Raw genomic sequence first — 15,430 nt, forward strand, 5'->3', positions numbered from 1 at the left:
CAGGCGCTAGCGAGGTCACATATCTATCTCGATAAGTAGGTGTTTATTAGTGCGTGACTGCTGCTCATACGAGGACACAGCGACCGCAACAAAATCTCACACTTCTTCCGTTCGAGTCGTGAATATCTTGTCTTCTCTGTCCGAACTCAGTGTTCCTCACTTTTGCACGTCAAGCTCCGTGTTGATGAGGTCCACGAGCTTGTCCAGGTCCGCCAGCCCCTTCTTCACGTCGAACGTGCGCAGGTTGCCCAGCTTCGTGTAGAAGTCAATGAGCGGGGCAGTCTCCTGGTTGTACACCTCCAACCTGAAAAAAGCGAAATATAAAAAATCGTCAGTAAAAAAGTGGAAACGAAAAAAAATGAAAAAGTATCTAACCGCACCTTTGCTTGACAGTCTCCGGGGCGTCATCCGGACGCTGCACCAGCGATGCCGAGCCGCAGGAGTCGCACACTCCCTCTACCTTGGGCAGCAGAGGCGGCATGTAGTACTCTCCCTCGTTGATGAAAGCCACGTTGTAGCCGTGGCCACACTTGGTGCACACCCTAACCAGGTTAGACACACACAGAGAATAACGGTTAGCACTAGCCTAAAGATTTAGCACCAGCTTAAACTTACCGTCTGCCACTGATCTTGTCCGAGAGGATCCACTGCGGTAAGTCGATGTTCACCACCAGGTCGAGCTTCGTGACCTTCTGGAAGGCTTCGGCCTGGGGCACGTTGCGCGGGAATCCGTCCAGGATGAAGCCGCGCTTAGCGTCGTCCAGCGCCAGCCGCTGCTCCATCATGTCCAGGATGATCTGGTCGGGCACAAGAGCTCCGCTGTTGTTGTATTCCTATCAAGAGGGTAGCATCAAGACCGCGGTTAGCACTAGCCTAAACGGCAACTGCAAATTGCTGGAAGATCACCATAACCATAACCGTCGGCTCGGTTAGCACCACCTCTCTAACGCACCTTGATCTTGGCGCCGAGCGCCGTGCCCGTCTTGATCTCGTGGCGCACCAAGTCCCCCGTGGAGATCGTGGGGATGTGCAGCATGGGCGCGATGCGCGAGGCGTACGTGCCCTTGCCGGCGCCGGGCGCGCCCAGGAACATGATCTTCAGCGTCTTGGCGGCCATGGCAATGCGTTAGGTGAATCCTCTCTAGCCTGACGTCAGTTGGTTTGTGAGCCGCTCGTCACGCAAAAAACGCAACATGTCACTAAAATGAGGGGTACCCCCGCTTTTCACGGGGGTACCCCTCTTTGCCGGTACAAAGCGCAAGTGAGGCGACCGATTACGAAGCATCATCTTTCCCGTCGCCAACTTCAACGCTTACCGTGCACAATGTCTCGCCTTGCCTTTCCAGGGACATCGAGGACACGCAAGTATCGACGCTTTGAAGAAGACGGCGAGAAACCACGACAAATAGTTTGTTAACGTAACTTAGGTAAAGATAAAAACTGCCATTTCGACTTGCTTGGAACGACTCCAACACTCACGTAATAAAGAGTTCGCCTTGAGCTTGACTTTTTCTTGTCGGCCAACTGGGTCAGAACCCCCAAAACCCGCGGCGTGCGTTGGCTTGGCCCATTTCTTCTGCTTCACCTTCTCCTTCGTTTAACCTTTTGCTTCCGCTCCGCCTTCCGCGGCAACACCAGAATCTCCAACTGGAGACAATGTTTCCCCGCCGCTTGCAACAGCTTTCGCAGGTGCTTACTCTCCAGTGGCACGAGTGTCAAGTCCAGTCGTCTGAGTCCCGGCATCTCCACGAGAATCTTGTCCCAGTCCACGTCCACTTTCTCCGTCTTGGCGTCTTGGTGGTTAACAACGTGAACTTCGGCGTTCCGTAGCCGTGTTCCTCCTCTCGGCCGATGACAACTCGGAGGTCGCACACGGCGCCACCCCCAGCTGCAACTTGTTGCTGAATAGCTGTCACTTCCTTTTTAGTCCCTTGTTTGAGGCGGATCTCAATGGTTTCTTGCTTGTACTGCGTCGTCAGCTGTTGCACTAAGTGCAACCAGCTCTTGGACACCAGCGCCACTTCTTCGAGGCACTCGCCGGGCGGAGAGCGCGCGCTTGGCAGCAACGACTGGTCGTAGTCGCTCACCGCGAACTCCATCACCAGAGAGAAGACGGACAGGGGCAACGAAGCCATCAAAGCAGGAGCCATGGCCGACGGCTTGATACGTTTTCCCATTTTGGGGCCAAAGTTCAAGCTATTCACTTAGGTACGATGTATATTTTGCCTTGAAGTTGCCTAATCTTTTTATAAGAAAATACCACAGTATTTTTGTAAGAAAAACTAAAAGTTTTTTTCCATTGGGACTCGATAATGCTGCTCGGTGTCTACCTGAAGAGGTAGTCGGCGAGGTTGATGGTGTCTCGTGGCAGGTTGAGATCAGGGGGCTCGTAGTCTTCGTCGTCGGGGCCGTTGATGAACAGGTTGTTGCCAAAATGGTCACGACTCCAGATGAGCGTCAAGAGGTCGATCCTGCTGAAGCTGTCTCCAGTCTGTCCGGTGATGTGGGTACTTGCTTTGAGGGACGGATGCTGCTTCTGCACGCGCTCCAGTAGCGGTCTCAGTTGGCCGCACATGTAGGAGCCACTCCACTGCTTGTTCAGTTTGGATTTGTACGGGTTGGCGAGGTACACCTCGAACTTCTGCCGGCGCGCGGCAGCGCCAAAGTCCTTCTCGCTGACTGCTGCAAGCCGGCGTAGCAGAGCGATCACCACGGAGTAAAACCTCGGCACGCTGCCTTGCTGCCCGCCGATACGAAGATCAATCTCGAACGTGTTGCCAGTGCGGCAATTCTTCTCAATCACGAGACGCATGAAGTCGAAAATTCCATCACCAGTACACATGACGGCCAAGTTGCTCTCCGTCAGCCCCAGGTATTTCAGCTCGGCCAGTTTGAATAGCGTGACATCCGTGAACGTAACCGTCTTTTCTTCGAAATTGGAGCAGTTTCTGATGGCAAGCCTCCGAAGGAGAGGGCAATGCGTGACCACTGATCCCCAGAACTTGTCTCCATACTCGTCGAGCGTAAAGAGTCGAGCCGGCGTGGGGTTGTACTTTTGCGAGTCGACCTCAACGATGAGTCGGCTCAAACCGGGGCACCCTTTGAAGAGAGCGCGAATGTTCTTCGCATCTTTGCCGTGGCAGTTCTTGATCGCGGTGGCAGTAGCGTGATCGCAGTGCTTGAAATACTCCTTCCAGGTCCATAGTAAGTTCGCAGTCAAGGTGAGCTCCTTCAGCTGCATCTTCGGATATGCGCCAAATGCACTGAAAAATGGATCCGCAAAGGGCATCGCAGCCCAATGGAACTTGCGCAGGCTCGTGCAAGTCTTGCTGAACTGCTCCCACGTGTCTAATGACATCATCCACTTGTCATCGCACCTCACACCATTATACCCATGGAAAACTTGCTCGGGTCCATCCAAATACTCGACGTTGGGGCAGAACTTCATCACATTTTCCAAGAACTCAGTGATCGATCGGTGTCTCTCCGCTTCGTTCCTAGTGGGTACCGTCAGTTGCTTGAGTCCACCACGTCCGCCTTTCACGTACATCTGCTCGATGGCCTCATAGAGTTCCTTCATCACCGTCTCGATCTTCTTCCCCTTCACAACCTTGTTCCCCTCCTCCCTGCGTGGCAGAACGAGAGCATCCAGTTGCAAGCAATGCTTCCCTGCCGCGTTCAGCAACAATGGCAAGTGCTTGCTCTCCAACGGGACCAACCTCAAGTCCAGCCTCTCCAACGCCGGACAGTTGGCCAGAATTGCACCCCAGTCCACTTGCGCCTTCTCAGTCTCGTCCCTCAGCTCCATGAACTTGTTCTCTCCATAGTGCCATCTCCCCTTCCGCCCAATATGCAGGCGAAGGTCGCGTATGAATCCTCCCCGAACGAAACTTTCATGTTGCAGCTTCGCCACCTCCTCTTCCGTCCCAAATTTAAGGTAAAGGGTAATGGTTTCTTGCAGGTAGTGCGCAGTTAGTTTCTGCACCGCAGCTCTTGCAGACCATCGCCACCTCCTTCAACAACTTCCAGGGCGGACAGCGCCGAGTCGGCAGCAGCGACTCCGAGTAGCTGTAGTAATAGAACTCCATGATGTGGGAGATGACAGACCGCGGCAGGGACCCAAGCGTGGCACGTCCGACGGGGGCGACGTCTTGAGCCGCTTCACCTCCGTCATTTTGGCGCCGAAAGTTCAAACTTTTTGACACGCAAACAAATTACTGTAAGTACGAATGGCTATATTTTTGTGCTGAAGTGCATATCCTGCTATTAGCCTGACGAGTTCTCGCGCAGCCATGCAAACCTAAATGTATAATCGGATCCTGTTATTGAAAACACACGAGTCAGTTGAGAACGGCCCTGCGGGGTTAGCTGCATAACGCAAGTATAGGGTCTTACCGAAGTGCTGCAACGATGCTTGGATGTTGTAGAAGACCCGCAAGATCATCCTGTTCTGCACTTGGTTCCACTGCTTTTCCAGTACAAATGACAGCTGATGCAACGCTAAAATCTGCAATCTACAGAACGAAGAAAAGTCGAAAGTTGCTAACATAGTCATGATATTGGAAGAGAGCTTGAACGCGCTGCGTAGAATATTTGCCTTGCAACTCGACTTGCACCGCCTTCCAGAACGCAAGGACCTTCGCTGCCACGAATGCAGTCATGCCGAGAACGCGAACTTGGTAGGCTAAGGAAGACGAACTGACAAACTTACTATCACGTGTTTTGCTATCCACGATGATCAAGCCCCATGAACTAGATATGTCTTTTGGATGACGTCCAGAAGTAGCGCCTTCGACAAGAAGGTAAGATTTAAAAGGGTCTTATGCGAAGACGTTTCTAATGCGGGACTGCTACCCAACGTGGCAGATATGCGTTAGTGCGAATTGTTTCCTGAAATACTTCGCTGAAATTCCACCGTAACTTCGTTGTAGGCATCCTGTTTACTGCACATGCATCCGATACATTCAAGCGTATTTTGAGCTCCAACAGCCATACTCTTCATTCATTCAAGCAGACTGACCTCCTTGGTGTGCGCAGATCACAGCAACAAATCACGAACTTTCACGAAACAAACAAAGACGACGTTCTTATCGCTCTTTCCGTTCATTTCCTTCCTGAATGTCAAACGACTTCATATTACGTTTTTTCCGGATTACCGTCCAACGCATTCCAAAATCACGATTTTTTTACTTCAGTCTTTGTAACAGCTACGTCGAAGAACGAGCTGGAACCTGAACATTTAATCAACATCCTGATTGACGTGAAGTAGGGACATGTAATGGTGACACAATGCGCGGGGCCACACGCAAGAGGACCATAAAGGTGCTTGCATCACCAGCTGTAGAAATACTTGCAATCGACGAGGCCCGGGCGTGTGCTTCGATCCAATCAAACTCGGATTGTCACGTGCCTACAACCTACCGTGTTCGAACAGCGGCATCAACTGCAACTAGCACCTCGTGCTGTGTCTTGTTAGCAACTTGCTGACAAGATGATTCTAAGTTTTGGTTAGCAAATTTCCGCTGACAAGATGTATCTACATACTGCAGAGTTCTATGGATCAACTTGCTCTGCCGCGTAATGTTGTTGCTTTGAGCACTCACTAGCCATAGCGTGACGGTGCCGACAGCGGCCTACACCTGCCGGCACAATCTATCATTGGTTGAAAGCCTGAATTTTTTTGATTGGTCTAAAACGGCTATTTTGAACCCTTCTCGCATTTTCATTTCGTGGTGAAGGTCATAATGGCGGCGCTCCTGAGCGCCCCGTGACCTGCGCTACGCCCTCCCCTCCAGGCTTCGCGTGCGTGTCATGCGGGCGTGCACAGGCGTGAGCAGGTCCCCCAAGTCGGTTCGTGGCAAGCCCGGCACGTCGGCGTGCTCAGCCTGTGCCCTCGGACCCAGTCAAGAGCGAGGAGGACTAGGGCACCTAGGACACAAGGGCGAGGGGCAGCAGGCACCGGGGGGAGGGCACCAAGAGCGCGGGGAAGGCGAGGAGCTCAAGAGTACGAAGGACAGCTGAGGCTCCACGGGCACGACGGACGGACGGGCGTCGTCGTCGTCGTTGGCGGTGGCGGCGGCGGTGGAGGAGGTGGTGGCCGAGGAGGGGGAGGAGGAGACGGTGGAGGAGGAGGAGATGAAGGAGGTGGAGAGAGTGAGGCAGGCTGTGATGACGCTGCAGAAAGGATGGAGGTTGAGCAGGAGTCGAAGAGGGGAGGCAGAGCGAGCGGCAGTGGAGGAGGAGGTCGTGCAATGCATCAAGGAGCGTGGCGGTCACCGCTGAGGCAGCCGTGGAGGAGAGGGGATACGACGGAGCGGCTGCCGCGTATTGTAAGGAGAAGGAGGGTGCGGCGGAGCTGAAGGAATGAGTGGGCACGGCTGAGGTGAGCGCGCGGCGTACTCGAGTCGTCAAGCCTGCTGGCATCCGTGGACAAGGGAGAGTGACTGCAATAGAGAGCGAGTGCGGCGGGGACGAAGGCGCAGTTTGCCGGTTGAGGAGCGGGTGGTCTGCGGCGAGGACACAAGGAAGCGTGCGAGGAGCTGGTGCGTCTCGTGGCGCCGCAGCTGGTCATGCAGAGCTGCCACTGCGTGCGGGTGCTTTGTGTACGGTTGGCGGGGTGGCATGTTACTGGGACCTGCCCCGATGCCCTCCTAGCTGGAGTTAAACCGTTAATACTAATTAAGTATCTATTTATTCAAGTGTTCCATTGCGTCACCTCCTCCTACATGTACATCTCTACGATAAGAAACTTGCAAATACTACCTTGCCGTTCTGCTAACATGTAGTACTAGTACTTAGTAGTGGTAAGTTCATGAAAGAGCATCGCCACGGAAACTCGGTTGAGTTTGAGAAGCTAGCGGAAGCGCCACTACAAAACGCGTAAAGCAGTCAAATTCATGCTATACAAACTTTACTGATTGCAACATCGAATTGCGTTAAGATCATTGGATTTGCCAGCCGTGTACATGGCATGTACTCAGGCATGTCAGGAGGGGGTATTGTGGACAGAAAAAGAACGAAATACCCCATTTAAAGTTGCCAAGAGTACCCCCTCTTAACTAAGGGAATGCAGGCGTGGAAGCCAACTTGCACTGCGGTCTCCAGCGTCTGCAGAAGGTTATCCATGTATGCAACGAGGAATAGGCCAAATACATGGCTAATAACACTCTTAGCACGTCGCAAGCGGTGTCGAATCCAGTAGTATCGCTCATATGTAGATGTAAGTCGGGATCGTACCGCCTAAACTCAAGTTGAAGACTCCATTGGTGGCTAGTTGCTCACTTGAGCGTCAAGCGCCGAACTTGTCAATCATTTCTAAACTTGCCAAACAACGGCCAACCCACCAACGCCCATGCCACCCACTTCATCTTCCAAAGCTGCCGGAACCTCCAAAGGCCGTGGGAAGGGTCGCTATAAGCCGACTACAAGTTCAACTCAGGCGACTCGAAAGCTGCGCAGTGTTAACGACGCACAAACTTTGCCAACCAAGGTGAAGCTGCCAGCGCGTCAGCAATGGCTTCGAAAGTATGAGAAGGAGCTATGCGTTCGTCCGTTCAACTACGTGATCTGCAAATTCTGCGAGGTGTTTGGACGGGAAGATCCGCCGGACGAGCAAGCCGATTCCGCGTTCGATGCGTTGGTGAGGAGCGCGAAAAAGAAGCGCAAGAAGATGGCTAAAGCTATGGTGTTCAAGACGTTTCGCCGCGACCATATCATCCGACACATGCAGCTCGAGCACTCGAAGCAGTGGTCTGCCTTCCTTGCTGTCACGGAGGACGAAGAGCGCGAAAGCTTTTTTCTGCCTACCCGGATCGAGGACTTCCTCCCGAGACACCCTCAGATTTCGTTTGTGGTTCCGAGCGGAATTGCCTGCCTCATCGAGCGTCTGTTCTGCAACCGAGGTGATACGCCACACGGCTTGGTGACCGTGGACGACGAACCCGGAGAGGTTGAAGTCTCCAACGACTTTATGGAGGCCGAGACGGATGGATACGTTCTAGTAATCCGTGATCGAGACCAGTTTGAGACCATTATCAGCTGCAACAACGCGGGAGTAAGCTTTCGTGCCATTGCTGGTTTGTTTACCACATTCGGAACCGCGCTGTCCAACATGAAGCTTGGATCCCCCTGCAGACAAGTAGTAGGGCAATCGGTTCCCCATGTCGTTGCTCTCAACCTCTCTGTTATCAGCTCACTGCTCAGCAAGAGCTGGGGATTTTCGCTGATGGTTGATGGCGCAACGCACAACAAAGAAGGATACCTGGACGTGCGTGTGTCGTTTGGCCTCGTGGGTAAAATTCACAACATCCACCTCCTCGCCATCCCCATTGGCGATAGCGCCCACACAGGCGAGAACTATGCTGAGCTTGTCATTGATCTACTAAAGGACATCGGTGAAACCAACCTGCTCCCTCAACTGATCGGTATCTCGACGGACGGAGCTGCAACGATGCTAGGCCGCCACCAGGGATTCTCGACGCGACTTCGTGCTGCTGCTGAATTCTTTGGAAACTCGGCCATCACGATCAATTGGTGCGGGAGCCACCAGTTGAACCTTGCCGTAAACGCGTTCCTAAAAGTACTCGACAGAACGGTGAACTTCAGGTCGAGGCTGGGAATGGAGATCTCGTTTACACGGAGATACGAAACTGTACGCTTCGCAGTGGGTTTATGCCCAAAGTATGCAACGACTAGTTGGGAGTCGATTCATGACACGTGTCATTTCCTGGCCAAGCATTACGAACAACTCGTTGCTGCACAAGACGCGAAGAACTACTCGCGGTCGAGCAGCGCATGGTGGCTGTGTCTATTTGTTGTGAGCGAGCTGACTGAGGACATACGAATGTGTTTTCGCAAGCTGCAAGGTAAGACTGTCACTATGAACGAGCAGTACACCGCTCTGGATGAGCTCGTGAACACGTTCCAGTTGCAGTACGAGAGCGACACCGAAGACGGCTCAGTGAATGTGGACAAGACCAAAGTGGCCAACCACCTCAAGTGGTGCTCGTACAATTCGTTGGCGCTATTTAGCAGCATGGACGTCGGAGTGCAGAGAGACGAGAATGCCACAGAAGACCAGACCCACACTGCGATGGATGGTACCGAACTGGACGACGCATCCCCCGACGAGCAACCTGATCAAAACGACGTCGAGTATGAGATCGATCCCGCCCCAGCTTAAGACCCTATGACTCAGACTGAACTTGTTGGAGCGGTAGCTGAGGCCATCACCGTTTTCATCGAAACCGTGTCATGTATCAAGCTCGACATCAACAGAGTTTACCGCGAGGAACCTCCTACTTCTCCTATCGAGATAATACAGTGCACGGATCGCGCCTTCCGTGCACTGCTGGCAGCTCACAGCCCCAAATTGAAGGCTCGATTTGGTGCTACGGCAACAACCGATATCTGGAACCAAAGGAAGCAACTGGCGCACTACTTTAACAAGAAGTCTGAAGGTCGCCGCCGGCTTGAAAGCCCACAAAACTCGTCACGTGAAGTGACACTCGAGGTTGTCTGGGAGAAGGCGGCCTCGTTCGGCAACTTTGAACTGCTGGACGAGTTTGCTGTTGGACTCGCTAGCATTGCGCCAGGTACCCACACAGTAGAGGGGGACTTCAGCACGCTGAAGCGTACGATGGGTCCGCATCGCGGCCGACTCAGCAACTACGCAATGGAAGGTGAGTTGCAATGTCGACAATACTTTGAGCTCATGAGTTTGGCGAACAAGATGTCCAGGTACCAAGCAGCTGCCTAGTGTGCGTTCCTCTCCAAGCCACACTCTAGCGTAGACCACCACGTTCACATTCTTATACATTCTTGTAGCGCCCCTTTCTAGCTTTCAATACACAGCGATACATTACTGATCGGGCTACCCCTTTTGAAGCCCCCAGGAGTACCCCGTATATCTAAAAAGGGCATTATTTGCAAAATGCCCCCTCCGGACATGCCTGCATGTACTACATGTACAACTCAACAGTCAACATTCTTAGCGAAAATAACTGGTTGGTTGTCATCTATGGATAAATATCGTGACGGTGCCGACACATATGATTTTATACTTATCCACTGTATGGTGGCCATGGTCCAATCAAATGGCGATGACCGATTATTATCGAATGAGTAGGACGATAGATGGTATTTTATCCAATCGTCAACGTTAGGGGTAGGTGTATGAGCCGTGCTGACGTATAACGTAGGCATGGCTGTCGAGATATGTTATCCACCTATAGTAAAGTTAAGTAATTAGGTGATTATACACATATTTTGCACGCCTTCTGCACCCAAAAGGATGTCACTATTGCGAAATAGGATCCTTGCACAGCGCGAGGTGGCGCACCCTGCATACACATAACGTACTCTGTTAGTGAATAGTGTCTCGGTGAAACTTAGAGGGGCAACTTCTCCACTGTAGATCGCAATAGGATCGAGTACAAACACTGCCGACGTTAATGCTTGCGATGACCTACATGTGAGCCCGTGTTCCACTCAGTTAACCTCGTAATTGGATCTAGAGATGTATGCAGTTGCGCAACTCCCAGACGACAAAGGAACCATTGAAGGCGCGTCATGGTGTATTCGGCCCAGCCGGAGACGAAGCCATTGACAACATGGCTGGCGCTGACACTCAAGTCGCTTTCTGAGCGCAGTCAACACTTGCTAGGGCGCCTCAGGCAAGCTACTCAGCTTAAATCAGCGTCCATCCCTTATTTTGTAGTTCATCCGGGGCATGGACATCCCATCGTTCAGGCAGACTCACTGCTAGCTGGCCTACAGTGTAGACCAAAGGTGTAGACTCTACATCATCCGATAGCGGAGCTCTTCCAAGTGAAAATCATTATCGTACTTGGCTGTTTGTTTGAGTCGCGGATACAAGTTGATTGAGGCAATGGCCACGTCTGAGGTCTGGAGATTTCATTGGCTTCACCAAAACTCCTTTTGACCAATCAGCAGAAAGTCGAGCGGAGGATGTCGGCTCGGACGTCGACAGAAAAAGACGTCGGGTCAAGGTCAAAACCCTCGATCTACTGGCCAGACGCATCGTCACCCTGTGGCGACTTATCTCGTTAGGAATGGCCCTTACACCCGGTACACCCACGACCTCCACCCCATCAACATTTTGTCGTGTGCCGCGAAGTGTGAGCACGTCCAGTGAATTGGAAGACCACCGCCTCGCCTCACGTACAAGCTACAGGGGAGGGGGTCAATGGTTCATTCCGAGTTCACTTCTCAATTCTCCAAGCCGCCCCATAATACAAGACCAAGCCAAGTCAGGCTCCTACGCGGAGATCAAGTCGCCCGAAGTCGAGAGCAACGAGACGTTCGGTCAGCATGAAAACGGCGCGCTACGTGCCGCTCGAGGCTCCGTGTCGGTGTTCTCGTGGCAGAACCTGGGCATGGCAGCGCACATGGCTGGCATCGGCATCGTAACCAGTACGGTCAGCGGCGTGGTGTACGCGGTGCTGAATAATTATTTACACATGTCCGCCACGCTGGTCGCGACCGCTGTTGCTCTCATCGAGTTCCAGCGCAGTCTCCGCGTCTTCACGGGCATGTTGACCGACACTTTCCCGATCTGCGGCTACCGTCGACGCCCGTACACTGTGATCGGGTGGGGACTGTCGTTCGTGTCTTGCCTGCTCATGGCAATTCTTCCCTGGGCGCTCCGTACTACGGCGACCAGGCGATCGCTATCTTGGACCCCACCCGAGCAACTTGCAACGATCGACTCAGACGCCCCCAACCGCGGCATCAAGATGACCGTCCTCATGATGCTTGCCAACTTTGGCACAGTTCTGGCTTACAGTGGATTCAACGGTGCTCTGATTGAGATCTCACAGCAAGAACCGGCGAGCATTCGAGGCACCGCAGTGGGGAACTGCAACGTCGTCTTCTACTTTTTCTCCATTATCTCCGCGTTCTTCACTGGGTTGGGACTTAACAGCGAAGACTACGGCGGTACATTTTGGTGGTCCATTGGATTCAACGCCGTCATGGGCGTTTGCGCCGGGATGTCGCTCCTCGTGATCCCCTTCACTTGGTTTTGCATCCAAGAGGAGAAAGTATCATCCAGTCCGGTTTCCAAGTCCGTGCTCGTCTTCATCTACGAGCTGCTGCAACAGAAAATCATCTACCGGTACATCGCGTTCCGGTTCTTCTACAACGTGTTGGCGCTGTTCTCGGTGACGACGTCAAGCGCCATTCAAAGTACGTGGGCTGGTGTGGAACCGCTCAACAACGGCATCGCGACCATGCTCGCTGCCTTCCTGACGATGGTCGGCACGTACTTGACCAAGAAGGACGGGCTGGCGTGGAATTGGCGCCACATCATCATCGTCGCACAGATTCTCGTAGTGGCTCTCGATGCCATCCCGACAATGTTCACAATGTGGGATGTGTTCCGCAGTCAGTGGTTCTGGCTTGGAGTTCCGCTTCTTGAGAAGATCCCGTACGCTGCAACCGACTTTGTCGGTGCGTTATTCATGCTTGAGGTTGATAGCCAGGGCTTCGAGGCGACGTTGTTCGGGCTGGCCGTGACTTCACAACGCGTTGGTATTCCGTTCGCAACGGTTCTCACCAAGACGGTCGATGGTTACTTCGACATTGAGCGCGAGTACATCCAAGCGGACGACCACCACGTGCGCTCTCAAGTCACGTACGCGTACGTAATCGCCTACGCGGTCAACTTGCTGGCGATTCTGTTCGTTATGTTGTTGCCGCGCCAGAAAGATGAACTGCACCGGATGCAGCGTGAGGGAGCGAGGAGCAAGGTCGGAGGAATCGCGGCGATCAGCGTTCTAATCTTTGCGCGGGCCTGGTCGCTGATGACCAACATCTTGAGCTTGTTCGACTCGACCAAGTGCTTGCGCATTGCGGGAGGAAGTGGGGGCTAACAACCACTCTCTGTTCGGAGCAACTTCTGTTCTCATTCGTGTAGGAGATCTTCATCTCACTTACGGTAGTTGACCAAATTTGAGTTTTGCTCTGTAGTCGGGGCTTTCAGCTAATACATCATCACCCCTTTCCAGTTTATGTTCATCGCGCACGCCAACATCGTCATGCAGCCCAAAAGAAACCATTTTTTTCAATAAAGTATCTTTTCACTTCAAGTACAAAACCCTTCAAAGCACACATGCACATATTCCATATCCCAGGTTTTGCATCGCCTGCTTCCAGTATTGACAGACGCATCCCAACTTCGTTTTTTGCGCTCTTCCGCCCAACCAACGGACACCAACGAACTACGACCAACCATGTCTGCCACCGTGATCCCCTCGGTGGGGCCATCGATGGCTGAACACCTCCACGGCCTGCGCGGCGGTGCTCGACCTGACTTTCAGGAACCACTCCCCTCGCCTGCGCAGCTTCAAGAGCTCTTCGACCATCACCGGGCTGATGTTCCCCTTGAGGACTTCCTCCGTCGGGTGTGTGAGACTCGGCCTACTGGCACGGCCACTGCCACCTTTCCATTGATGCTTGACTCCGGCAACTTCTTCCAAGGGGTGTCGATGCCACGCATCATGGACTCTCTTATTCGGGACAACGGGAACTCGGTTCTCAAACGTCTACTGCTTGAGCATGCTTTCGGCGCGATCGACAAACGCCGAGATGGCGGCTTACGCATCCTGGTTCGCACCAGCGAAGCGCAGCAAGCTTTGAATGGCGAAGAGGTATCGATCATGGGGAGGAAGTTCCGGATTGGGCTAGAATCGCCTCTGGCTCAATGCTTCTTCCTTGATGTGATCGGCCTCACTACCGCGGAGGAGGCACTCAACGTGTTCGGGTCCCTCGCCTCTCGTGGGGCTAAACCTGTGCACTTCCGAGCTGCTGCCTACGATAAGGTCTCCGGCCTTTGCTCTACAACGTGGCGTTTTTACTTGCCGGGGGAAGAGGCTCCACCAAGCCTCTCCCGCGATGGGAGTCTACGCTCCTACGTCCGTGTGGGGAGGAAATCCTACCGATGCTTCGGTAAGAATGACGCGTCTGGGGGCCGACCTCGCCGTCAAAACCCACCGGGGGAAACCCCGGCACTGCGTGTGCATCAGCGCACGAGAGAATCAAGTGGTGACGACGGACCCACGGCTGCAGCCACCGGAAACGCAGCTGCGGCCACGCCAGCTCCTTCAGATCCAGGACAGACTGTCGATCCCCAGGAAGCTGTACCGTCGAGTCACTCACCCCAGCCTGAGGAGGGTGGTGGGGTACCGACTCAGTCGGCAGACTCGCGCGCACGCTCCATGTTGGGCAGGGAGGTGGTCGGTGCGGTGGAGCCGGTCCACGATGACGAGGCAGTGCTGGAGCAAGTCTCGGGGCGGGGGGGGGAGTGCGCTCACTCGCCGAGCCATTCTCCGCCTCGCTCCCCAACGCTGCGGGTTAAAAATCGCTTTAACGTACTTGACGATTTCGACGGCGATGCCGACCTAGAAGTCGCCACAGCCAACGAGGAGGACGCTGTCATCTATCAGATTCTGCCTAGGGTGTCTGCAGCTACTAAAGCCCGAGTCCGCCACCGCTTCATGTCGAAGCGCCCAAAGAACTCGTCTGGTTCCCAAGACCCCGACGCCGATGAAGCCATCACCAAAGCTCTGCAGGAACTCGAGGAGACATCGCTAACAGCTCAAGCGGCAGTGGGCGCCGACGCCATAAGGGTGGCCGAACGCCACGTCGAGGCGGTCAAGTTGGAGTTATCCAGGGCCAAAAGCGCGGAGAGTCTACTTAATTCGATAGTGGCGGCTCCTCATGCCTGGCAACTTGCACTCCAAGCTTCCGAGGTGGTCGATCAGTTCGAAGACTTCATCTCGCTACACGCTCTAAACCGGCAATTGCTCCGCCTGCCAAACGCCAGCTCCAAGTCGTTTACAGCACGGCTCGCGACTGTCGATCAGTTCCACTCTGGGTCCCGCTCTCAACTCATTGCCTCTATCACAGCTGCGGCAGGGTCATCCGAAGAAGGTCGCATTGGCTGGCACCACGCGCGATGTGTCAGTCTCTTCGAGCTACTATTGATTCTTATGGCTACTCACACGTTTCGAGACGACTCGTGGCTCGCCATCTTCGCGACCAGCTAGCTCCCCGTCCTTCTTGAAGCGTAAAGGGCTGCGTCTTCTGGCGGAAGCCACGCTGCGAGATCTGATTTACTCCAGCTACGGTGTCACGGTTGTCACGGAAAGCCTTCTTCGGCTGCCAGGCCTCGCCACTCTACTCGAGCTCTCTGGGTTGCAAGCTTCCGTCGACACGGTCTGGATGGACCTGACGCTGTCAGAGGTGAACCCAGCGACGGCCGACCAGGATATGGGCCCCGACCGCAGCTAAGGTCTTGCCGGACTGGCAAAACCTCAGCGTGCTCTCCGCCAATTTGAACGGGATATCTCCAACTGGCACGGAAGTGGCCCACCTCGCCCGGCGCCATGCCATTGTGTGTATCCAGGAA

At 53.8% G+C, this 15,430-nt stretch overlaps 7 protein-coding genes across 7 annotated transcripts; 4 read left to right on the top strand and 3 right to left on the bottom strand.

Moving 5' to 3' along the window:
* Positions 1-25: 25 nt before the first annotated feature.
* Positions 26-1,148, bottom strand: PHYSODRAFT_284142 (hypothetical protein). Its single transcript, XM_009516822.1, has 4 exons — positions 953-1,148; positions 616-833; positions 381-542; positions 26-304 (listed from the first exon to the last, which is right to left on the bottom strand). Exons 1-4 carry the CDS (start codon positions 1,115-1,117, stop codon positions 157-159), a joined length of 693 nt encoding a protein of 230 aa, XP_009515117.1. The 5' UTR covers positions 1,118-1,148; the 3' UTR covers positions 26-156.
* A 567-nt stretch (positions 1,149-1,715) lies between these two features.
* PHYSODRAFT_293544 (hypothetical protein) lies at positions 1,716-2,150 on the bottom strand (the record flags this gene model as incomplete). Its single annotated transcript, XM_009516823.1, has 1 exon — positions 1,716-2,150. The coding sequence occupies one exon, from the start codon at positions 2,148-2,150 to the stop codon at positions 1,716-1,718; it is 435 nt and encodes a 144-aa protein (XP_009515118.1).
* A 176-nt stretch (positions 2,151-2,326) lies between these two features.
* PHYSODRAFT_308881 (hypothetical protein) lies at positions 2,327-4,088 on the bottom strand (the record flags this gene model as incomplete). Its single annotated transcript, XM_009516824.1, has 2 exons — positions 2,327-3,979; positions 4,002-4,088. The coding sequence occupies 2 exons, from the start codon at positions 4,086-4,088 to the stop codon at positions 2,327-2,329; spliced, it is 1,740 nt and encodes a 579-aa protein (XP_009515119.1).
* A 1,723-nt stretch (positions 4,089-5,811) lies between these two features.
* On the top strand, positions 5,812-6,367 carry PHYSODRAFT_321568 (hypothetical protein; the record flags this gene model as incomplete). The annotated part of the gene is made up of 3 exons (XM_009516825.1): positions 5,812-5,887; positions 6,023-6,243; positions 6,284-6,367. 3 exons carry the CDS (start codon positions 5,812-5,814, stop codon positions 6,365-6,367), a joined length of 381 nt encoding a protein of 126 aa, XP_009515120.1.
* A 2,511-nt stretch (positions 6,368-8,878) lies between these two features.
* PHYSODRAFT_247614 (hypothetical protein) lies at positions 8,879-9,791 on the top strand (the record flags this gene model as incomplete). Its single annotated transcript, XM_009516826.1, has 3 exons — positions 8,879-9,153; positions 9,277-9,680; positions 9,739-9,791. The coding sequence occupies 3 exons, from the start codon at positions 8,879-8,881 to the stop codon at positions 9,789-9,791; spliced, it is 732 nt and encodes a 243-aa protein (XP_009515121.1).
* A 1,281-nt stretch (positions 9,792-11,072) lies between these two features.
* Positions 11,073-12,893, top strand: PHYSODRAFT_247600 (hypothetical protein; the record flags this gene model as incomplete). The annotated part of the gene is made up of 1 exon (XM_009516827.1): positions 11,073-12,893. The coding sequence occupies one exon, from the start codon at positions 11,073-11,075 to the stop codon at positions 12,891-12,893; it is 1,821 nt and encodes a 606-aa protein (XP_009515122.1).
* A 360-nt stretch (positions 12,894-13,253) lies between these two features.
* On the top strand, positions 13,254-13,811 carry PHYSODRAFT_467834 (hypothetical protein; the record flags this gene model as incomplete). The annotated part of the gene is made up of 1 exon (XM_009516828.1): positions 13,254-13,811. A coding segment is annotated over one exon (558 nt), but the record flags the coding sequence as incomplete, so codon positions are not given.
* Positions 13,812-15,430: the final 1,619 nt, after the last annotated feature.

Source organism: Phytophthora sojae (genome assembly GCF_000149755.1).
Source record: "Phytophthora sojae unplaced genomic scaffold PHYSOscaffold_1, whole genome shotgun sequence".
NCBI lineage: Eukaryota > Oomycota > Peronosporomycetes > Peronosporales > Peronosporaceae > Phytophthora > Phytophthora sojae.